Source organism: Antennarius striatus, chromosome 7 (assembly GCF_040054535.1).
Source record: "Antennarius striatus isolate MH-2024 chromosome 7, ASM4005453v1, whole genome shotgun sequence".
NCBI classification, from domain to species: domain Eukaryota; kingdom Metazoa; phylum Chordata; class Actinopteri; order Lophiiformes; family Antennariidae; genus Antennarius; species Antennarius striatus.
Genome location: NC_090782.1, coordinates 9,423,001 through 9,447,898, shown reverse-complemented (window position 1 = coordinate 9,447,898; position 24,898 = coordinate 9,423,001). Strand labels below are relative to the sequence as shown.

The following is a 24,898-nucleotide window of genomic DNA, read 5'->3' as shown; positions in this document are numbered from 1 at the left end:
GGTGGAACACCTATATCATTATCTATGCACGGAGAAACAAACAAAATGACAGCAACAGTATCTGACCTTCAGACAGTATTGTTCAAATTTTATGACATGCAGTGAAGACAACAGGAATCAATGTGACGCACATACACTGGAGAGAACGCATGCTGCTGAACGCTCTAGTTTTACTTGTGTTATTATCATGATCCAAAAATGTGACACACAAGGAAGTACAAATAATGGTCCTTCAGCTTTGATCTTTACTAACAGGCTAATCTCGACTCACAGGATCTTTTAACAGGCTGCGATAAGGGATAGTAGTAACTAACCTTACACATTTATTCATAAATAAAATGTGTTGGATAAACTGACATATAACTGAGCAGAGCACTGGTTAATATCGTGTTGAAAGACAGCTCTGCACTGTTATCTGACATGCACATGGCATTGAACAAATTAAAATGGTAGCATCGTTTCTGAGTAGTGTTCATGTGATTTTTTTCTATACTGATTTGATCCCCGGAGGGAAATCAAGAAAATAAAATAATAATTCAAATTTTAAGTACTAAAATTCATTTAGAGCTTATAGACCAAGACCATCGTCACCGAGGCCTCAACAGCTTAAAAAATTAAATCTTGTAACCTAGATATATTATTGACATTTTGGTCTGATATCACTTTAATGTCATCTGCCCTCTGCCAAAATAAAACCAACCACTAAATACAACCTTTATCTGTGAGTCAATAAAAACTTGTTTATGAAAAATTACATGCAGTTTGATCTTGCATAAGATAAGCGTTGTTTGTCAGAGTGCATGCATGTGACCTACACCAGCCCTCTTTATCATTTTATGTCGAGTGGAACTAATCATTAAATTGTGCAATGCTCTGTCAGAAATAGAGATGACAAGATAAACAAGGATCCCAAAACAGGCAGCAATGATAAAAAAAGAGAAACACAGACTATTGAACTGCGCCGTGGTCTACAGTATGTTCAAGGCACACACAGTCAGCACAGAAACCAATCAAACAGCAGTAATGAGAGACATCAACCCCGGCTCAGCAGCCACAGATGGGCTCAAATCAACCTGAAGATTGGCTTTAGTGGTTGAAAATGAACTGTATATGTCTGGATATTTTAATTTCAATTATTATTACACCAATCAAAAAAGTTATTTTTTTTTACATTGGCGTTCATTTGTTTGTTTACAGGTTGGGTTGTCACCAGGATAGTGCAAATACTTCTGTAAAATAATTTCTGTGGAACTAGTTCAAAAGACTGGTCAATTAAATTTGGAACCCTGGATTAAGACTATAATTCCTCAGAGAATATAACACGGTTCTCAATGTAACAACTCAAACATTTTTAGGCAGCAGGCATCTTAATGTGTGTGCGATTTAGTGTGGATTGAAAATGAAATAGATAATCCAGATGATCTCCTTCTCTTGTTTGCTACACATGGAGATAAAGTAAACCCTACAAACAGGTTTGAGTGACCTGAGGTCCGCTACACGGACTCCTGCCTGTCATGAGAGGAGCTCACCGATGAAACAACAGTATAGTAGAGCTACTAATCCTTCTCATCATCCTCTACGCGCTTCACCTGCTCCACGGCTGAGTTCGGTCCGTTCCAGCCCGTCAGAGCCAACAGAACCAATGCGTCATTGCGCACCGACTGATTTGGGGTTTGATCATTAGAATACTTGATTACGTCCACATGGGCCGACAGATCCGTCGTTTAGAGATAACTCCACCTTGTTCCTGATTCATCGAAGGGCTGGGTCACACGGAAGATTTAAACCGAAAGGAAGAGGAAGAGCACACAGCCAGCCGATTTCCACCACAGTCGCTCGACGCCCGCCATCCCGCCCTGAGACCCTCTTCAAAGGTTGGTTTTAAAAATGCACTTTTATTGTCCGCGCACACTGTTTGCGTGCCTGTGAAAACCGTTACCAAGGTGAGCTTTTACTGTCAACCACGTGCCGCCCTTTTTCTTTTTTTTTCTTTTTAAAAAAAAATAAAAAATCTATTTAATGTTTTTTGGAGACGGGCTCGCTGCTCATCTCTGCGTCCCGGTAGGGTTTCATTCATCTGGGTTGAATAGCTGCTTCACTAACTAGACTGGGTATTGAGAAACTTTTTTTTTTTTTTTTTTTTTGTCGTCCTTTTATGAGTAATGACTAGGAATGGGTAGCCTCAGGCCGGCCTCATGTACGGGAATGTGTTCTATGGTCGACGCGCCGAACTCAGGCCGCCGGTCAGCAGCTGTTCCTGTAACGCACCTGTGTGCAGAGGCCTGCTGGTTCCCACCGCAGGAGGGACATCCTGTCGGTGGATTAAAGCTTAAACCACCTATGAACCAAATGTTATAGGTGTGGTTTATATCTTAACAGACGGCTGCTGAGTTAGTGTTCTTGTATTCTACTATACTGACTGTAAAATCCAGCTGGAGTCTGTGGTATGTCACTTTCAACTTGACTCACTCAGTCATTTGGAATCAACTGGAAGAGAGGGAACAGATAGAAATCAAGTGATTTACTGGTCCTTTGACGTGGATCTTCATTGAAAAGATGGGGGGGTGGGGTGGTACTGGAGAGCTAGGTGATCTCACCGGGGTTCCAAAGGCAGAATTATTCACTTGTTTTAATGGGATCATTTAATGTTGACACGCTTGACGCTTGGTTCAAAACACTTTCCACATGCAGCTGTACACTGAGCAGATTTGCTCAAACGGCCAGAGGTGATGGGAACTAAATGTGTGAGCAGCTTCATGTACTATACTAGACTGTTCTCGAGAAATGACTGCTGGAAAATGTATGGACTTGATTTGAATGTGCACATAGCTGCTTATCTTCAGCGTATAGAAGCTTCATGTTGATTTGGCCCTCTAGACTGAAATGACCACAATAACATTTTACTCGTCGTTTGTTCACATCATTTATTAATTTCCTTCCTTTTTCTCCAAAATATCCAAATTGGCACAATATTAACTTAGTGGCCTGCTGATCAATTGATACACACACACACAGGGTGATAGCTGTCACTAATAAAGCCAGTGGGAACATATGTCTTCAGTTATCACCTGCCAGATCATGAGCTTTTGCTCATTCAAATTTTTAAATGTCAAACCTGCTCCCAAAACTAACCACTGACTTGACCTGCAGGTCAGCCTCCTGCTGGTGTGTGTTTGACTTGTGAGCTGGTGGTTTCACCGGGGAGAGTTGATGATGTTCCACAACCGACTTAAACTGCTAACATGCTTCTTCTGCCTGTCTTGATTGTAGGAAACATCCTGTAGGTATCCTACCACCATCTGGTGGAGGTACAACTGCATTACTAGGAGGCACTGAGAAAATAACTAAAATTTGTACTTTTTGTTCCATTAAATCAGTCTTTACCTACTTTTAAAATAGGAGTAAATAGTCTTTGTGCTACAATGTTAATATCTTGAAAGTAACCTGACAGTTGTCACCTTTTTAAGAAACGACTGGCTGCAACATTACTTGTCCCAAACAGTTCAGTTTGATTTCGTCAGACTTGGCTGTGACACAATGTCAAATGGGGAAATGAGACTAGTGGGGTAAAAACCAACATCCTACAAGTTTTCTTGACATGTGATCCAGTGTCAAATCGCCTACACATGGACAAATATTGATGGGAAAATTGTTAAGTACGTTTCCCCGCGAGGCCCTGGGAAACAATTTGTAGAAAATACTTTGTTCTAACATGACATGACTTACTGAGTTCTACACATCCACTCGGTGATGTCTTATTTGTCAAGTGACTGTCGCCTAAGGTACAGCATGCATGACTAACTCGGTAGACATGTAAACATTAGCCGTAACCAATGCCTGTGGGTTTGAGACATAGGACTCCAAGGTCAACCACCCTGGTGTACTTGTGATAGAAGTATAAACACTTCAGCAGTGTCACACCGTTAACCTTCCAGCATTATTACTTGTGTGTAATGTAAACACTCAAAGTGACTCAAAAAGCAAGAGTGGTACTGACAATACATGTAGAAACCCGATGTAGGAGTCCAATTCTTAAACCAGTTTTTTTTTTTTTTTTAATGTGAAGATGCCCGAAGGCTGTACTGTTTTCAAGTATCAATCATTTAACCCTTTAAAGCCAAGTGTGTAATGTTTGATACACTTGGCCTTTCAGGAGTTTGAGGCTTCTAGGTGAAAATTTTACCAAAAATCTCATACGATCTACATTTTGCATGTGAAAAAATTCTGGATTAAGCAAAAATTACACAAAATAAAGGTCATATAGTACAAATTGGTTTGACAAATTTTATTGAAGTTCCATTAAGATTTTGTTTTCCAAATTAGGTTTTCCGTCAATTATTTCATGAAAAGCTGTAGTAACAGGGCTTTGGGGGGGGGGGGGGAGTCATGCCCTTCCACTAAATGCCTGACCTTCAGCTATTTGGAACTGTATCAAGTTATGGAGCTATTTAAAGCCCTTAACAGGTATTTATTTTGGCTAGTGTTTTTTTCATATATTTTTTGTCGCTGTCAAACACTCCTTACACTCCACACCCCTGTCTTACAATGAAAAATGTCATCAGGAAGAAGTTTGTGCTTGAGGTTAATCTGGTTAAAAACAAAAGGGACATTATGTGTCAGGAATCTGTATACCTCAGATTAACTTGTATGAACCAGAGTTGTATTTTACACGTGGTGAATATACTTCAGTTGATCTTATCGGTTTCGGTATGCTGCTTGTAAGTTACTGCACTAGTTCCAGTTATGTATGAACGGCCTTCCTAAAGAGACTATGCAAACATCACATTTTCTAAATTAGGAACCAGAAGTTTGTATTTGTTTAAATGTTTTTAGTGTTTATATATGGTTTGCTGCTGCACTAAGCTATATGTGTTTAAAATTTCTTCTTGCCTTACAGTGCAAGGACAAGTGGTGAGGTGACTAATAGCCAGGGAAAGTATTAAACTTTTTTTATTTTTTTTATTCAAATGTCATGATGACCTCGCATGACGAGGAATATTGACCATTATCTCCCTCAGACCTGGCAGTACCATGGCTCTCGAATGATCTCTGCTCTATATTCAATGAGCATGTGCATTACTGGAAAAACTATTTAACATTTAATTAACTTGTATGTATTTTTTGGATTTGCAAAGGCCCAAATGAGTTTCAGCTAATTTAACCTAACAAATCAGATGTGTTCTATATTTGAAAACTGAATCAATAAGGAGACGTTAATGGATTAAAATTTGCTCTTACCGGAATTTTTTTGTTTTCACTCAAACTGTCAAGTTCAGACCATTTTAGGAAGCTTGAATTTTTTTAAATTTGATTTTGTGGTGTTGAACTTCTCCTTACCTTTGCAGGTAAGGGAGCGCTTCCACTTGATGTGCGTTACATTTAATGGAAGTTGGGAATAGAGGCTCATTTTGTAGCTGCTTTACAAAGTGAGGGTAAAACCGCAAACCAAATAATTGGATTGTTTACACGAAACGGCCAAATTGTCAATTTATGAGTATGCAAATTCCTTGCCTCTAACAGTTCACCAAGGTTTGCCCTAGGTTTCAATGGCATGGTCTTGATCTGAGTTGTAGCATCATATTTTGGAAAATATTCACAGGTTTTACTAGTCTAAGGTTTTCCTTGCTGGTATTGGTTTAATACTAGGTGAATGATCCTGTGTCACAGATGAAAATTGTTTTCCATGTACCTAGCTTCTTCCAAGCCCAAGCAGTTGCATGCTTTTCACTATTATGCAGAGACTGTCATCGTAGCACGTTGGGTATTCTTGGCACTCATAGTGTTGCATTCCAGTCACGGTTAAGTCTTGCATAATCTGAGCCGGTCTCCCTGGGCCATTTTTACACCTGCCTTCATTGATAATTCTGGAGCGCTTTTATTTTTTCGTGAGATCTTTTAGGCGACTGCATTGGGACACCTTTGCAGGTGACGTATTTGTTCCCCACATTCAGGTGTCGCTTGAAGGACCTGTATGAAAGAAAATCCTTATCTTCCTTGTGATTTGAACTGGCAGGGTAGTTGGGTTCTAGTCATAATCTGAGTCTGTCATTTTCACTGTACCGTAACATTTATCAACTTGAATGTTTTGCTATTGGTATCTCCACCTTTTCACTTGATTGTACAAATATTGTATCACTTTTCATTGATGGGGATCTCATCTTGGCTGCATCTTCGGATGCTTGAGATTGTGGCTATTCTGCTCATTCAGGTTTTAAAGAAGCTGTTTTTTTTTTTTCTACCTACCTAACTTTTGTTCAGTTTTACAGAATATTTTTCTGGTTCAACTTTGACCCACATCATTTTCCATAGTTGAAATATCCTATGCATGAATTATCGATAAGATAATTAGTGTAATCATTGATTAATGCAAGCAGAGTATGAACTAAAATGACTTTTAAATGTTACCAAACGTCACTCAATGTGATGCTCATCCTGACTTTTTCATCTTTGAGTTTCTTTAAGCTATACATCAACTTCCCCTTGTGTCTCTTGAACCATCTTTGAGTCAACTATTGCCTTTGGAAACTTCTAGAAAGCTGAGTTAGTGATGACAGCTGTAGAGGAAGGAACAAAGTGACATCAGTAAATGGCTAGTCTTTACTGATACTGCCCCCCCCCCCCCCAGTGGAAACATGTCAGTCTCCAGTCAAGCCCTGCCACATTCCTGCACATGCTGTGTACCTATTAGCTACCACAAATCAAGCCTGTTGTGCTTGTACCACTGAAAGAATTGGTTTTTTTGTGACAGTCTACCCAATCATGTGGAAATGGGAGCAATAACTAAGTTTCTGCATAAAACTTCATGGATGTTGACACTGGTTGCATCATAACATGTCAATAAGACCAGCACATCAAAAATTAATTTGATAAATGACTGCGACATGCAACAGAGTTCTAATATTTGTTGTTAGTGTAGGTGTCGGATTTTAAGACGTTTACCTAGATCCTGAGAAATCATAGGATGTTAATGATCACAATTTGACTCCAAATTTTGGTCACTTTTTCTGGGATTTGCTTTTTAATTTGATGGATTAACTGAGATGTGGTGACACAGGTTTACAATGCACAAGTTCAAGACGTGAATGTTAAGTGTGCCCAAATCAGTGTTCATTCATATTCATTGTCTAAACATCTGGATTTCTTAAGCATAAGTGGATTTTTTTGGAAACTGCTTTGGATTATTCAGCCAGTGTTTATCTGGAGACATTTTCTCTTAGGGGTTTAAAAGACTGAAAGGCCAGAGTGAGTTTGTTTGAAATGTCTACAGTCAGTTTTCAAGGTCTTTTGCTAGACTGCTAATCAGACTGTTTATAAGTTGACAAGATGAGTTTACATTAACCACTGAGGCAGTGTCTCAATTCTTTAGGCCTCAGGCTTTTCAGAGCAGAAGTCGTTGTTCACATTACTTGACGACCTAACAAGACCTTGGCAGCACATTTGAACTCTTCGCACCAGGGTGTGAAATTCAGGAAGACTTCTGCTCACCGCTGTGTATGCTCGGATCAGAGTCCTGCACTGGTGATCTGGTTATGTCCACTAGATGTCAATAGATCTGACAATGAACATTTCAAAATGTATTTATTCATTAACCGGATTGATTTTAAAATGTCCAGTTTCATACTGTCCCAGGGTTAAAGAGGTATCTCTTAACTCAGGAGCTTATGAATTTTGAGCTCAAGTCCGACTGACAATAGATGTAGTTGTAAACCAGTTTTATTTGAAAGATTGAACAGAAGTAGTTATTCTGTATTAAAGCCAAAGAGGAGCAAAGTAATTGGAGGTGACATAAGGTGCTCATGGAGCAAGATGAACAAGATTGCTTTCATATCTAAAACTGTCTTGTCGACAGCTACAGCAGAGGAGAGCGGCTTGACGGGTATGTTTATTTGGAGCAGAGGCCGAAAGAGTGCTTCCTCCACCCCCCCCCCCATATGTAAAACTAGTAAAATCCGATGCAGCACATCACTGAATTATGCTTTTGCACAAGTGATCTGTTCAAGACTCCCCCCCCCCCCCCCCCCCAAAACTCACTAGAACTCTGACAAGTAGACTACATACTGTAAATCTCACAAATGAGGGGGGGGGGGTTTCTTCATGTCTTATTTGCCTACTATTGCAGCCACAGGAGAGAAAGCTCTCGAAGTAGAAAATGTAATGATTTTAGTACTTCTGCTGTTAAAATAAGTTTGCTTTGTATGGCTGGGTGTGGCAGATCAAAGTGATAAGAGCCAAACCTCAAGAACACACTAGAAATCTATCGAATTGTGAATAGTACTGAGTTCTATCTCGTATTGGATTGAGGATCTTGGACGTGAAAGTAACGGGGACATTCTTTTCAAAGATGTGTAATTTTATACATTGCATTGTCTCAGCACAGGGCGAATTCAGTGCTAGCTTTGCTCAATGGGTGTTGGTCGGGTAGAGAGCCATTAAAGGCGTAACAATAGCCCCCTTCATGATAACAGAGTCTCTACTGATTTCTCACCCGCTGCCTGTGAATATTATCAGCCCACCCCTGATGGAAAATGTACAGGGCAACGGTGCTGGCTGGAGGGTAAAGGGTCTTCTTGGGGAGGGGAGGTGGGGGCAGCTGAAAAGCAGCAAGTCTTTCCTAGGTTTTATGATGTGGGTTTGAATGTGTTGCCTCACCTCAGTTATACTGTTTCAGGTCACTTGCTCGCACAGTGCTCTCCCCTCTCCCCCCCCTCTCCGTCTGGGTGAGCCTCACCCCCTCCCTCCCTCTCCTTCTGTGAGTGACTTATTCATCCACTGTATGAGTCAGGGAGGGTGGGGATTGGGAAAACTGCTGTACCAGTCACACTGTCAGCTCACTTTCCCGTTCATTGCTCCATGTTTCGTTCTGTCTTTGCTACTATATCAGACTGCCTGCCTTTTGCTGTGCTGCAAAAAAGTCCACATTTGACTCTGATCTGAAGAAAAACTCAACAAGGTAGGTTGCTTAGTGTTGGGTATGGTAAACGGTGGTTTAACCAGTGTGAAGTTGGCAAATGGAGTGTGAAGGTTCTGGGTTTTTTATTTACAGGAAAGCTTTCTATTTTTTAACTTTCCCTTTTTATCACTAATGGTGGGTTTAATGGTGTCACTGCCTCGCTCTTCCCTCAAGTTTGTTCATTAACTTCAACCTCATGAGTGAGCGCTCCTCTTTTTCCATCCCTATGATTCATTGACAGTTGCACGAGGACATGTTGGCCTTCTATTTCCACTGTGCTATATCTCCCTGGTATATGTAAACCAGGCACCTCCTTGTCAATGATTCCAGTGGCTGTGGTGGATTACAGTAGGGATTACACTGCATTTGTGCTAGGTTGATTTTTCACACAAATGGACTGATCTATTAGTGGGTTGTCTATGGTGAAATTTTTTTTAAAAAATGAATGGGCGCATCATCTTTGCTCTGTACATTTCAGTTGAGGAAAGTCCTGCTTTATGAGGAATTACTAAGAAAATACCAATTGGAATTCTGAGGTCAGAACTGTATTAGTGGAGCTTGATGGTGCTATCGTGACTTTGACAAGATTCATTAAGGGTATAGACGGGAGGTGCTGTTAATAATGTTGGTTGCAAAATGGTCTGTGCTAGTTGTCTGGAATGTCCCTTTTCTAAAAAAATAAATGTCTGAACATCTGTCTTATGGGATTTAGTTAGGAGATATCCTCGGTGTTGTAAGACTAACCCCCTGACTCGAATGACTGTTGGCATTTATAATCTGAACTGTTGTGTTTCCAAACCTTCAACCGTTGAAATTAAACCTCACCAAAAAGTCTGCTTTAAAGAACAACTTTTGAATTCCAAGCAATTGAAGTCAAATTTTAAGTCATGTGAAATGGTCTGAGGACTACTCGACAGTTCGCAAAAGCTGTAAAAATAACTTTCATTGAACACTCTAAACTGGATGATCGTATCAATTTAACGTTCAGAATTTTTCCTCAGAAAACGACACTCTACACCAAAGGCATGATGGTACTCTTGTTGAAATGTGAAGTGACTGACCAAATGCCCCATCAGCAGTCCAAAAACAACCAACTTTTTATGTAAGAGTTTTCTGAAATATGAATTATCTGATCTATAATATAATTCCACCTTTTTTTTTGTACTGTTGACACTGAAACAACTCAAGTCACCCGGATCTTTACAAGATTAACCAGTAAGTCCACACATCATTTGTGTGTAACAGTTTCACCTGATCAGGCTGCTTGCAGGCTCTACCATTGGAGGAAAGTCTTGATCAATTTTTACTGCTACCTTGTGCCAAGTTTCAGCTTTGAATATGCTCACTCCAGTGGGTCCCAGAGCAAAAGTTTTCATCAAATTGATCTGGGTTATGCAAAAAGGCCAATTTGTATTTCTTTGCATTTTTTTATTGGAGTTTAAGTTACTCTTGCAAGTAGTTTCCCTCATCATTCTTGCGATGTCCTTTGCAGTGATCCTGAACACCACCTGTCTGATCTCTTCTCCCTGATTTTTCACAAAGTAAAATTATTTTTATTTGTATTTGCTCAATTTTGTTCTTTGGCAATGAAGTCTAGGCTGTATATTATACAGCAATTACTTGCTCCGTGGTCATGGTGAGGCCACACCCTGCATGTACTTTAATATTTTACAGTTTACACTTGATATGAGAAGCTTGTGTCAACAGAAAATATGCAGAGCAGAACATTGGCAGCATTCCTGTGTGCATGTTGCACTACCCTCTGCCGGCGGAATACTGCTTCCCATATATGTAGTTCATCTCATTCAGTTTATTTTGTTCATTTTCCATTAGATGTGTTTGGACTACATTTTGGTTTAGGGAACTAGATAAATGTTCTGCCTTTTTTAAGTGCACTGATATTTAAATGTTCCCATTTTCTGCTTTCATTTAAATTTTTTAGGGGACTATTTACTGCAGGACTTATAGCAGAAGTTAATGCACATTACCCAGTCGATCATCTGTTCAGTGTAGAGTAGGATTCCCTCACAGTTGTCTGTAGCGTAGACCCACTAATATCATGCCCTGTACCTGGGTGGTTGGGACCAGTGCTAAGCATCCGGGGATTTTTGATGGTCAAAGATGAGCTGCCCTGTCCCAGTAATCTCATTCGGGTCCTACTGAATAGTTCAATGTCACCATATGCTCCTCTTTTAAGGCATTCGTTGGTCATGGGTGTTGACCAGTGAGACCCGGGCAATGAATGAGACGTGTCATCATTCGTGGGAGTGGTGGATCACTGTTCCAACAAGTTAAAACTTTTCTTGTTGTATTCTGCAGATAATTTGGCAACTGTATTACACAATGGCAAAAATGCTCCAAGGAATGCAGGAGATTGGCTCACATGCTGTGGATATCTACGACTACCTCTTGGCTGGAGTTGGTAGGTAATTAGCCCAGCTGAATACATAATGGTTCCTGTGTGTTTCTAATGTAGTGGTGTGTGTCTGTAGATCCACGGTTGAAGGGTTATCCACTCATGCAGAGTCCTGTCCCCATGTCACTCATATTGCTGTGCTACCTGTTCTTCATACTCTACCTTGGACCTCGACTAATGGCACACCGCAAGCCCTTCCAGCTAAAAGAAGCCATGATTGTCTACAACTTCATGCTTGTGGGACTGTCTGTGTTCATTGTCTGGGAAGTAAGACACTTTAAGTTTCTAACATGTGGAGTCTTGTAATTTGTTTTATTACGGCTGTGCACAAGATATATATTTTTACCATGGTAAAGTGGTTGGGAGTAAATTACACTTGTCACTTATGAACTATAATACAATCGAGAGATTCTGGACAGGTATCTTAAATGCTAATCAGATAATAGTCTGAACTCATTGGCTGCCAGAGATTTGTAAACATTGATCTCCTTCAGCGGACTTTATTGGTGTTTTCTTTTTGTTCTTGACCGATTGCAAGATGCTTCGCTCAGTAACGCCGTGTTCACTCGGGGGTGAGCTCTAACATGTGCAAACTGTCGCATCATTAGTTACCCATAACTCCTACATCTTTGATTCTATACCCGGATCAGTCGTCATGACACTAAATTGCATGAATTGGAAGCTCTATTTTCACTCCCTGTGGAAAAGCTGATTTGATGACTGTAGATGTCAATGGCAGCCAGTGAGTTGGTAAGTAAGGGTGCTCGCCACAGGATGCTGACAAGTGAGCTCACCTTGTAGGCAAAAGGACACCCATTGTGGCTACAGCTGTAATACACCAATTCTAACGCTCTGCCAACTTTTTATTTCAAGAAGTCTCTACTGCTGTAGCTCTAGACATTGTGCACACTAACATTTCATCAGTGTTTATTTGGATCCAGTATGAATTTAAGGATAAACTGTCTAATTTTGAACTATGGGGAAAAGGGCCATCTTCAATCAAGTAACAATCTGTTGTTTTTTTTTAGTTCATGTTATCTGGGTGGGTCACAACATATACCTGGCGGTGTGATGCAATTGATACATCTGACAGTCCTCAAGCACTACGAGTAAGCGCACTCTAAATATTCAAATTTCTTGATCAACATAAAATGAAACTAGTGTTTGTCTGTGCACTTGTTTCCTGTCATTTCAAGTTTTTTCTTTTCACTAGATGGTGAGGGTGGCCTGGTTGTTCTGGTTCTCAAAGATAATTGAGCTCATGGACACGGTAACTTCAGTCATTTGTCTGAAACTTGCAGCTTTTTTTTTTTTCTCCTACCCCCACTGTCTTGGCATAATCTAATTGTTAACCTGTCTTTCAGGTCTTTTTTGTGTTGAGGAAAAAAGAGGGTCAGATAACCTTCCTTCACATCTTCCATCACTCTTTCATGCCCTGGACTTGGTGGTGGGGAGTTGCTTACGCTCCTGGTGAGTACACATTAACTAAATGGACTGAAAAATTAAACACAAACTATTGCAGGAAGGGTTGGGAGCATTATTCTGAAAATCAATCTTGTACCTGCTGACCTCTGCAAAAACATTCTCCCTTTTCATTCCTGCATTTGTCTTTTCATACACTCGTACATTTTTGTCTAGTTCTAAAATGATTAACCAAGAATCAATTTCTAATAGTTTTGCCACACTAACCGTATTGTCACTGTTACCCCAGGTGGAATGGGATCTTTTCATGCTATGGTGAACTCTTCTGTCCATGTCATCATGTACTTCTACTATGGTCTGGCTGCTGCTGGGCCACGCTTCCAGAAGTTTTTGTGGTGGAAGAAATACATGACTGCCATTCAGCTGGTACACACACACACACCCCACATATCCTATACTTGATGCATACTGGTTGTTCAATCAACTATTTTAATCAAATGCAAGGGCAATGTCACTTTAATGCATTTAAAATGTTTCAGTGTCTCTGCTATAAAGGTAAAGGTATTTGTATACATCAAGTGTGTGGCTAACCCCGGATTTCTTCCAATAGATCCAGTTTGTCCTGGTATCTCTCCACGCTACCCAGTATTACTTCATGGACAGCTGTGACTACCAGTTCCCTATGATCATCCACCTTGTCTGGATGTATGGAACCTTCTTCTTTGTGCTCTTTTCCAATTTCTGGATCCATGCTTATGTGAAAGGAAAGCGTTTGCCAAAACAGGACATTAAGCATCTTCAGAATGGCACCATTCCTCATGCCAACAGCAAATGCAGCGAGAAGGAGAGCAGCCTCAACCATGAAGCCAGAAATGGCTTCAGTCACCTGGAGAATGGTGGCTATTCAAGTGAAAAGTTAAAGAGATCTTAGGAAATCAAGATTTTGTTGTTTTTACGTTTTATAATGCTTTTTTTTTTTTTTAGAAATTACTGTCAATGACTTCCACAGTTGGGCTTCCATTAATGGTTGGTTTTGTCTGAGTTGGATAACCAATTATGAAACACGCTAAATGAAGAGAAGATGCCATAACTTGTCTTCACTGATTGTAACCACCTATTTTATTTTTTGCACCCCACTTTCCTTTATCCCAATCTACTGTGGACAGATGACTGTACAGTTTCTATCAAACACGAACGTTTTTGTAAATACTTTTATAATTCCAAAATAACATTGTTTTGGTATGCTTTAAAATTTGTTACATTACGTATTTAAAACTTAGAGTCCCAATAAATTCGTTTTGAATTCTTACATCTCTTTGGATCTGTTGTTTTTTAAGAAGAAAACTGTATAATGTGGTGGAAAGTTTCTCAATTATTCTTTAAGACTGTCACTGACATTATGCTGTGTTGCAACAAAACACTTGCTTGGGCCTCTTGTCTTAACAATCCTGAGTATGTGGAGTTAGTAGGAGGTAGACAAGAGCCCCATTCTACTTTTGTTTAGGATTCAGATGGGAGAATCCATCCTGCTGATCTACACCCACGTGCTTCAGTTGCCAGCAGGATTGTGCCAGCGTGTTACAACTGTAAATCAACTTTTACATTAAATGGTTAGAGGACTGTTTGAAAAAGCACACTTGGCCTAATAAGCCAGATGTATTCAGTTTAGTCAATTTTCGCTTGATTCTTTCACAAAGCCAAAGTTTAAAATCTCAGCAAAATTAAAGAATTGAGAATCATTAAATATGAAATTGCTCTATCTAAACTGTTTTATAGTATGGTATGTGAACTTTTAGGCATCTAAACTTGCGAAACTGATATAAAGGCTAAACAATGTTTACCCAAATCAAGAGTAGCACCGCGCCATACACCCATCTCTCTCATCTTACCCAGTTCATTCTTGCAATTGTAGATTTAAATTTAAAATGACTAACTTTCCGTGGTCTCTAGATGCAAAACATTCTTTTTAGAGGTTGTATCACTATTACCCTTCAATTGCACCTGTTCGCAGTTTCATTTGCACCAAAGCAGAAGAAATTGGTTCAGTCACATGTGTTTGTATTGACAAATCGATATCCCTGCAAGTTTATCTGAATGTGTTAAACTGATTAAGTTTTCCCATTTTTTTACTTGAGTGCATATTGCAGAACATTTCCTGAACTGATGACTCATAACGAAAGGACTGTACTTGGGTCAAGTACACGCCCTCAGTGCTGAGTAAAGTGAGTTTGATACAGGGCAGTAACTCCATTGTTGAGTTTTATTCCAAGCTGGCATTACATTTTATTTTAAAACATTTGAGCATTCATTCAGTGCACATCTGACTGCTACAGATCTACTACATTCAATATTTCAAGGCCTTTTTCTTTTTGCCTAAAGGATGTGGGCTGACCCCAGCTTCCACTTTGAAGGTATTCTCCATACGGCAAATGGTATCACACATTGTGACATGGATATCAAGCTATGAGGGTGCTATAACTGAGCAGTGCAGTACGCTAATCCTTACAGTCCACCCTAGGTTTCATGCATACCCAGATTGTCTGCTGCAGGGTGGGGTTAGATCAGACAATCACTCGGAGCCAGACCACTTCTTTACTTGAGTGGAGGAGATGGATGCAGATCATGATGCGGTGTGGTTTTCCCTTTGAATGCTTTTATTGCCCAGAAACCAATGGTTAGAATAAGTAGAGGAGACAGACTTGTTGTCAGGGTCAAAATTGATGAAAGAGTGTTGTGCATGCTGTTAAGTAGTGATCTCCAGAATGTAAAAGATAAGCTCCATTACAATGGGCTCATTGCCCCTCCTTTGGCCTCTGCTGTACATGACGGGAGTCATCACGCTGTTCAGAGCGTCAAGGTACTGAGCAGGGAGGGGCTGTCCATTACTTCCTGCCACAAATCCCTCCTGAAATTGCAAAACAAACCTAAATTACTTTTAATGCATTCACACTCAATAGTTGGTATCTTTACTGCCTTGTTTTTCTGAGTCACATGTTACCTGCTCTCAGCTTCAAAGTGTGACCAATTATGTTTTCACCCTGGAAAGATTTTTAATATAGAGTTGTCTTCTAAATAATAGCAGTACAACATGACTAGTAAGATAAAATCATTGTTCTTGTTAGAATTTCAACATCTACACTGCATGTAAGCTTCTAGAAGGTATAGCAAAGATATACTGTAGAAATGAAACTGAGTTATTAACTGAAAGGAGTGTGTTCAAATAGCAGCAGTGCAGAGTTCAATTATTGACGTCACTGATAATGTGGAAAAAATAGGTTGGCCCATATTAAAGGATCAAGGCATATTTAAGGATGCTGTAAATGCTGGCTGGGCATTTATCCTTGAAAACAAGAGTACAATGGGTTGTTCAGGAGAAGAGCGTTCATTGGTTAAGAAGTTAATAAAAGAGGGGAAAACAAAGTGTAGAAAAGGATAGGCTGTTTATCTAATATTTTATCAAGCCCTTAGTAAAATGGCAGCCAAAACCAGAAAGGCGAGGAAGAAAAAAAGACTAAATAGATCATAGTGTTGATCCTCTTTATGGCATACCAGGGATCATGGATCAGTTTGAGTTCATCAAATACTAGAAGTAGTCATGTTGTCACAGGCTGAAGAGGAAATGCCTTTGAAATGTGTGTGTCAATAACAAAGCAACCGCAAGCACCAGTGAGCACAATCATGGTTCCAGACAAACATAATTCAAGTAATAGAGTAGCCAGAAAATCCCAGGACTTTAATCCCATAGATTAAACCTTGTGGAGTGACATAAAAATGCTGTTCATGAGACAAAACACGTAATGTGGGAATTGTGGAACGTAGTACAATTGTCATGTGCTGGAGTTCCTGCTGCCAGAAGCTGGTTGACTCCATGCACCACAGACGTGAAGGAGTTATCAGAAACTGTGGTTATGCAACAAACATATTAGTTTATGATTCTCAGGGAAGTTGAATCTTCAAGCATTTCTTACTTCATACAGTACATGTTTGATTTTGTAAAGAACGATGTCAACACTGCTATTTTGTGAACATCATATTTCTTGACTTTGTGTAAAATATCAAATTCCATGACTTTTTCCACTTTTATTGCTTTGGAATAGAATGTGCAGTATCCCCAAAGCATTTGGGAACACTAAAATTATTTAAAGATTTTTTTTATCTTTACTCACAATGCTCTTATTATGAAAATAACTGTATATATTTGATGAATTTAACCTTTTTGGAATCATTGTATGGCATAATAACACCTATAGCAAAGACTATAAAATAGTATAATTTACTGTGAAAATTATAAATATGAAGGACTACTGTTAAAAATGTTTTTTTTACTATGGTGGCTGATAGACTGCAGTACATGAAAAGGTTTGAATGTTTTTTTTTCATGTCTTTACCAAAAAAAAAGGCATTTACAAAGCTAAACTTTAATTATTAACAGGTCATTGATTTTTTTAGCCTTTATTAACCAGCTATTGAATGACCCATTGAGATCAAATGTCACTTTCACAGAAAGTTTCAGTGTTATCTATGTCGTGAAATTCTGCCTACAAGGATGTTATTTTACCATTTCATAGAGTTAAGTATGCAGTGTAAGTCAAAGGAACCTCTTGGCTTGACCTAGCTTTCGTTTTGCAGCTCCTGCAAATGCTTGCTGTTCTTCTTTCTAAAAATGTCTATAGTGTAGAATGGAGACCTCTACAGGTTGTATGTCATTCTTATTGTTATTTGTTGTTGTGACTTAGATCAACAATGCCAAACATCCTTTCTGACCTTTTGAGAGTCAAATGAGACCCGCAGCCCCAGTTTGGCCATCCCATCTTCTTTTAATAGTTTGAGGTGAGGACACAGTGCCAGGCAGAAGGCTCGGGCGATCCGCTCTGTGAGCCGGTTGTGTTCAGCTGTGTCGCTGGCTCCTCCTTTGAGATGATCGCCTTTCTGCAGGAAGAACACCTGGACAAAACATGCACAGAAATGTAAAAGCAGTTTCAAACAGGACTGCAGATCAAGTAGGTCAGTAGGCATACTTCTGTCCAGCGAATGATCTTCCCATTTTCTTTGTATTCTGACTTCTGGAACATCTTTGTACTGCTGATGGATTCCATGGATTTCCCGTCGATGGGACTTATAACTCTGAAGGGAAGGAGCACATACAGTTCAGTTTTTTTTAAATCCCAAAGGCTAAAGCAATACAGTTACACAAAACAAACTCTGGACTGTCCATCCTACTATCATAGTTCAAATACCACATCATACATGTCTGTACACTGCAGTGTGTATGTTGAAGCTAGTGCACTTGCTAAGAAATCCAGAAATATAAAAACCAGTGAAATATTTTTTTTTTTAGAATTCAGCTAAAATATATGAAATAGTGTAATTTTACCTTCTTGGTTGAGTTAAAAAATGTGGTTTTAATAATGAAGCCCTGTCTGTGTCAGCTACTGCTATGTGTACTTACGTATTATTCTTGTGAGCAGATGTTACACTGAATTTCCTTCAGGATTAATAAAATATATATATCTACCTGTGTCAATATAAAGATTTTTGTTACACACTGCTTACAGGGATCTCTCTGATGTGTCAGAGTATATTAAACTTATTTTATTTGTTATCTAAAATGATTCTGTCTGAACACAAAGGCTTCATTTCAGAGGCCGGTCCATGAACATCAAACACACACTCACCCTTTATTCACAATGCACTTCTGCTCCACCCACTGTACACACACAAGCTCTTGGCTCTCTGAATGGTCAAGCTGTCCACAGGTAACTGTGTAATCTTTCATCTCCCGTAGTGACCGACGGATTTCCGCCATTGTTTCCATGGTGATCTGCACCATTAGCCCATCTGGAGAGAGGGGACAGCAATACAGGAGAAACACACAACCAGACAAAAAGGTGGGACACACAGACATACACACACATACATCTGCACATACCCACGCCTAGACAAACAGTATTTTAAAATGTACACAGACACACACACAAAGATCAACACATTCTGAATAAACCAGTTTTGAAACAGGGATGTTATCATGCACTTGTTAAAACAAATAAAAATCTTGAGGGAGACTCAACCCTCTCTGAGCGAACACCCTACCTTCTACAATGCTGGATTTGGCAAGGCATCCCGCAGACGCTTTCAGTGCACTACTGAAAATGAAAAAGCAGGATCCTGTGACTGCAAAAAGAGAGAGAGAAAGAAGTCACTATTAGAAACAAACACTGAATTCATACCTAGTCTTACTTTTCCAATCTGTCCAGTGACAGTAAAAAAAACAATCTCATGCCATCTAGTGTTTAATAAAGGAAAATGAAATCATTAGTGTAAGGCTTCAGCCACTGTTATAAGTGTCTCTGTGATGGGCTTCAGAACAGATTTAGATCATCCAGATCATGAATTTACACAATACTGGCTGCCCATTTACTTGCAGCGGTACTGTACAAAATGAAAACAAGTACAATTTATTGTAGTTGTGTTTGTATATTAAATTATGCCTTGTCTTATGGATTTTGACTTCCTTTCCTTGTTGCAATCCAGACTCTGTGATCGTCCATAACTATTTCATTACATAACACAAAGTCCAGACTGTTGATATTTGATCCTTGCAGCGTCCCGTTGCGACCCACCTTTGCGTGGCTGATTGTGGATACTGATGGCCTGGGTCTGGTACTGGCCATCATCTCCTTGCACGCAGATGAGGTGGGAGTCTGCAGCCTCATTGAAGCACGCCCCAATGGCTAGCACATGCTCATTGGACTTATTCAGAGCCTTTATTATCTGATATGAGACACATGAGCCGAGAAGGATTAGAATACATAAATATTAGAATCATCTCTGTGAGGTACTTAAAGTCTTTGCAATACCTCATTGTACCCAGTGATTGGTATCTTTATGCAGGTCCTCTGAGCCTCAAGATCCACAGTGAGCCCTGGTACCGTTGGTAGGCTGTAGCGGTAATTCCTAAAGTCCTGGAACAGGATGGGAGCAAAAGGTCAACATCAAAATATGGGAATTTTGTTTAAAATTACAAACCAGCAAATGTCATAATTACAACGAGCAGTCTCATGATGGTGTGACCGATTTCTCCAAACAGAGGCTTCCTAAGGCGCACGCTGTACAGGGGGCACGGGTAAACTAGAAGAAAGAAAAACAAAAAATTAAAAGAGAAATTTAAGTATTGATGCAGAATTTCAGAAGGGAGGCTTTCCTACATCTATATTCGGCTCCGAGTCGCAGCATGAGACGCAAGGGAAAGGCTTTAGCCCACGCCACTTCTGCTCTAAGGACCAGGAGGCCAAAGAGGTAGGGCTGGTTTGGCAAAGGTAGGCCCTGCAGGGACTGGTGAGTAGGGCGAACGTACAAGAAGCCTGCATGCTCCTCACTGCCCAAGAAACTACCACCAAACAAGGAAAGCGACAGATGTTTCACAACCTTTCCTACAGAAACACACAAGAAACGACATTTTTAGAACTTTGTTTCCATAACAGATCCTAGGGGTGAGGATAGTTTCATATGACGCATCTCTACCACCACTGCAGGGAGCTTTCTTACTGTGTGTGTGTGTGTGTGTGTGTGTGTGTGTGTGTGTGTGGACCGCTAACCTGTGAGGGAGTCCCTGTACAACTGGATGAAGTGGATAAAAATGTCTTTCGGAAAGCTTTTCTCTTCAGGCAGGCACTGCAGCAGCACCACCACCTCCACCTGACCCACAGCGTGCATCCCCTTTGACGTCACACACCAGCACTTCCTGTTAACATCTGTCACAATCACAACACAAACTCAGCAAAAATGCACTAATGAGTTTTTTTTTACATGCGTTGTTCATAGTTTTAATGAATAGGGAAAGAAATTGAGAAAATGTCAGATATCAAACATCATATCCTGCTTTTCTTGATAACTGGAAAACAAAAGACCAGATAAAGAAGCCCGTCTATAGACCACCAAAAACAAGGACTAATAATAATAATAGATTTCATTGGAACACAAATTTCTTTTCTTTGGTTTGGTTAGATCTGTACACAACGTGCTGAACATTACGAAATAAACGTACAGTTGACCAGCTTGACGATAGCGAGTAGGTTAGCATTGAGGACAAACACCAGAGGTTTGGGCCTGCCATTCTCCAACTCTTGAATCAGCAGGATCTCAGAGGACTGCTCCTCCACAGTGTAATCTGGAAAAACATCACACACATAGAACACATAGGAATGTTAGACTTCAGCTGCAGCTGCACCGTGTGTTTTCTGTTCTATTGTTCACTTATATCAGCTGTAACCAAATAAATAAAATTGTCTCATATAAATATCAAATTTAACTCATTGCTGTGTGAAAGAACCATTATCTGACTCAGTACCAAATAATAGATAGAGAGAGACAGATTGTATTGATGTTACCATTTTGAAATTCCCATGTTTAACATGTTAATACCACCAACATCATCATTTAAAGCAGCAGCACTAGGGAGTAGACATACAAATATAACTATAGTCCTGTACCTGCACAGCTGCCTGGCTTCACCACAAGTCTTAAGACAGATACTGTAGGTTAAATAGCACTTTGATTTTTTTTTAACTGATTCTCTCACAATTACTAGGAAAATGAGGGAGTATCAGAGCACTTTTATTTACTGTTCAGTGATGTTCAATACTGTATCTATATATATATATACAATACCAAAAAACTGGCAGATGGACCAAGAAAACTAAAGGGCAAGGAAATTATAGTAATTTAGCTAAACCTCTCGCTCTGATTCCCTATTAAGGTGAAACCGTCTTACCTCCTTTGACTCCAGTGGAGGTGAGGATAGGCGGCAGGCCATCCAGGGGGATGAGGTTAGCAGAGCTGCTTGCTAAAGCTGTGGTGCCCCAGCCATAAGGACCACAGGCTTCCTAGAAGAAAGAAGCAGATGATTTTTTGTTAATTAATCACACTGATATTTTAGCTTTATTCTCCTTTTAAATTACAGAAAAACATATTTGTGTTTAGTTTTCAGTGAACCTACATTGATATTTGTCCCATGTGGACGCAGAGCTCTCCTGATCTGTGGTGAACACACAGGGCTTTTAACCTGCCCAATGTGAGTTCTTCTCACCAGCGGTGAAAGAACAGGGCCCCTGACTGGTGTAGTTGGAGCAGATTCCGACTGTTTATTAAGGAATTCATCGGCAAACCACACCCTCCTTTTCACCTTTGGAGGTGTCCCTGAGGAGAACAATAAAGGTGTTTCATTCCAAAGATGAAAAATAAAAATTGTGACTTTAACAAGGACAAACCTCTGCTTACTTTTTATGAGGGTTGAATGACAGGAAATACAAACTCGTCCTTCCTTGCCATCCATATGTGCCAGTCTGAACTTCAGATTGGAGCAAAGTGCACAGAAAACCTGATGGACACAACACAAAGACAGACGTGGATCATCAGAAATGCTACTCACTATACAACCTAACTTTAATATTTCTACTCACTTTTCCACAAGCACGGCAATGGTGCCTCCTCTTAGTAAATGTAAACTTCACCCCACACTTCATGCAGACCTGTGCTTGACAATCAGGAACCCACACTGGAGCCACTTCACCAAGGACAGCGCCTCTATCCTTGGACAGGATCCCAACTGGGCTTGATTCAGACTCATTGTCGGGATCCACAGAAGAAGCTTCACTATCCCCCATTGCTCTCTCTTCACTCACTGCCTGAGTACTGCTGCTGTCTGTCACATGTCCCCCATTTGACCTGACCACCTTATGACTCTGGAGCTCTCTGCCATGCGTCTCTTCGGGTGAGAGAGCAGAGGTAGCCGCAGCAGCCTCAGAGCTACTCAACTGCTCTTGCTGCTCCAATCTACTTTCCTCCAGCTCCTTCTCCTCAACCACAGAGTCCTCCTTTGATGGGAGAGTGTCGGGCTTCTTATCCCCTGGCAGTTCCTCCTCCTCTGGCCATGCAGTCTCGGCTGGACTCAGCACCAAGGGGCTGGAAGACTCCCTGAAACAACTTTCACCCCATGTGGAGATGTTTGTCACAGTGCAGTTTCCCTCCTCCAGCTGGGAGGGTGGGGTGGTTTTGGCAGGATTCTCAGAGGCAGGATTCTGGTCACATTTCTCAAAGCTGCTTCTGATGGACATATCTGAAGAGACCTTGGACAGAGTTTCTGGTTGGATTTGGCTGCAACTGAGTCCTGGTTTTGGCATATCTCCATCTTTTAGCACCAGCAGGCAGGGTCTGTTCAGCCAGTGGTTCTTTGTGTCCTGAAAGGATGAATGGTCTCCCTCATCTGTTGAGATACATATCATGAGCACATGATGTCTCTGTCTCTACTTCTATCTCATTGAGTGGAAACAGACATGCATCATAGTAAGACAGAAAAATGCTACTCATTTTTCCTCATTATGCAGTGACAACTAGAAACTTGCACTACACATAGCCCTCCTTAGATGGACGTCTTTTCCCTGCTGCATGACAGCCGTACACTGTTGGTCATACACCAACACAACGCAACAGTCAGATTATGAGAAACTGCAGAAAAAGACGCGAGGAAACGCCACCAGGATGTGGTAAGCAAATATGTATGCTCATGACGAATAGATACACCGTGGACGGATTTAGTTTGCTTTATATGCTCTACACAGTGATGGTGAACTCCTTGAGGGACTCCTCCTGACACTACTGGGTAGCTGTTGCGTAGCCATTTAGCAACATGTTATATTTTATTTCCTATAACCTCATAGTTTTTAATCATCATTAAAGGCAGCTTTGACATTCAGGTACCCTTGAGAGATGAAGCTGAACTGATCACAGAACAGACCATCTTAAGCAGAAGAGGTTTTATTATTGTGGATAAAGTATTGATGTTAAACCCTCCAGTTGGTGGTCTCCCATATTGGTTCCACAGAGATGAAACAGTTCAATAGTGGCTTTAGTTTAATTGACTCCCAAGATGAGGAGCTCTAACAGATGAAGGCCAGTGTTTTGGCTTCTCCTGATGCATACCAAAGACATAAGCATTACCCCATGTCGTCTAATAAAATGCTTTGTGCAGGGAGTTTTTCATCCAAGTTTCCTTTTGAACATCGGAATGCGCACATATTTACCGGATCCTGCTACTGCAAATATATGTCAGTAAACCACGTGCTTCTGAAATGACTAATCAGAATCTCTACATGGAGCTATAAAATGGACTCATTCTTGACGTAATTCCTACGTGTTAGTTATGTAATAACCAGTCATGTAAATGACCTGCACGGAATCTAACTTCATGCGTATAGGGGAGCTGCAGTGATTGATGGATACCCATGACTCAGACATCCTCCGATCGGGGCTGCGCCAGTCCAGGCTGATTTATGTGCCAAACCACATATAAGCATTTAATGGACGGGGGTTCAGCCAGGTTAAAACTGTACTGCAGCTTCCTCACACCGTGTAAAGAAAGGCGTGTCGTTTGTTCTTGTTGAAGCGACAGAAATTTCGAGGAATCGGCGACGCGTAAGCAGGAGGATCCAGTCGACCGGAGCGATCGCGTTCCGGGACGGTGACGCATGTCGTCACACGTGTGTAAATGTTGAATTCTCTCCGAAACTGGCGGCAATGCGACACTCAGTCCTCATCCCGTCAGATCCGACGGGATATGCTTCACTGAGGTGGGGGTATTTACTGCTACTGCGGGCATCACAGCCTGTCTCCATTAAAATGTACGGAACGCACTGGCGCACGGATGATGCGCACACAGCACCATAACAAATGCTGTATCAGCTGTTTTCTACACAGTCCTATCATCATTCAAGTAACGGGCAGCGATAGAAGACAAGTTCCCCATTCCACTGGAATCCAAGTGGTCTTACCTTCAGTTAAAGCTCCCAAAAGGCTTTCGTTCTCTTCATCCCGCGCAGAGAAGAACTTCAGCATTTTTACAAAAAAAAATTTTTCACATTTGCATCCCAAGATAAGCGGATCCAAGCGGCTGTGTGTTGCTCATAAGCGGAGGGACGGGATGATTTTCCCCTTCTCTGCTCCCCACTCAGTGATCTCCCCCCCCCCCGTGTCTCTGCAGCTCTTTCAAGAAACTCAAGAGGTATGCAGAAATGTCCCTCCCCAGTTTGCTGTACACAACCCACTGGACAGTGTGC

General features: G+C 40.6%; 2 protein-coding genes across 7 annotated transcripts; one reads left to right on the top strand and one right to left on the bottom strand.

The window, feature by feature from the left end:
• Nucleotides 1-1,731: 1,731 nt before the first annotated feature.
• Nucleotides 1,732-14,097, top strand: elovl1b (ELOVL fatty acid elongase 1b). Of its 5 annotated transcripts, XM_068319015.1 has the most exons (10): nucleotides 1,808-1,874; nucleotides 8,882-8,950; nucleotides 9,952-10,052; nucleotides 11,270-11,372; nucleotides 11,443-11,633; nucleotides 12,395-12,475; nucleotides 12,580-12,636; nucleotides 12,731-12,836; nucleotides 13,078-13,214; nucleotides 13,399-14,097. In XM_068319015.1, the coding sequence occupies exons 4-10, from the start codon at nucleotides 11,294-11,296 to the stop codon at nucleotides 13,717-13,719; spliced, it is 972 nt and encodes a 323-aa protein (XP_068175116.1). In that variant the 5' UTR covers nucleotides 1,808-1,874; nucleotides 8,882-8,950; nucleotides 9,952-10,052; nucleotides 11,270-11,293; the 3' UTR covers nucleotides 13,720-14,097. The 5 variants fall into 5 exon arrangements, with proteins under 5 accessions (XP_068175113.1, XP_068175116.1, XP_068175117.1 ...); XM_068319016.1 differs by lacking the exon at nucleotides 8,882-8,950 and having other exon boundaries at nucleotides 1,817-1,874; XM_068319014.1 differs by lacking the exon at nucleotides 1,808-1,874 and having other exon boundaries at nucleotides 8,803-8,950.
• A 944-nt stretch (nucleotides 14,098-15,041) lies between these two features.
• Nucleotides 15,042-24,781, bottom strand: zfyve9b (zinc finger, FYVE domain containing 9b). Of its 2 annotated transcripts, XM_068319620.1 has the most exons (16): nucleotides 24,614-24,777; nucleotides 22,247-23,049; nucleotides 22,065-22,164; nucleotides 21,784-21,983; nucleotides 21,559-21,670; nucleotides 20,833-20,955; nucleotides 20,384-20,539; nucleotides 19,994-20,218; nucleotides 19,834-19,916; nucleotides 19,646-19,750; nucleotides 19,409-19,559; nucleotides 18,879-18,959; nucleotides 18,464-18,626; nucleotides 17,807-17,912; nucleotides 17,553-17,732; nucleotides 15,042-15,693 (listed from the first exon to the last, which is right to left on the bottom strand). In XM_068319620.1, exons 1-16 carry the CDS (start codon nucleotides 24,675-24,677, stop codon nucleotides 15,532-15,534), a joined length of 2,814 nt encoding a protein of 937 aa, XP_068175721.1. In that variant the 5' UTR covers nucleotides 24,678-24,777; the 3' UTR covers nucleotides 15,042-15,531. The 2 variants fall into 2 exon arrangements, 1 of the variants encoding a protein (XP_068175721.1); XR_011036743.1 differs by lacking the exons at nucleotides 15,042-15,693; nucleotides 17,553-17,732 and having other exon boundaries at nucleotides 17,808-17,912; nucleotides 18,464-18,723; nucleotides 24,614-24,781.
• Nucleotides 24,782-24,898: the final 117 nt, after the last annotated feature.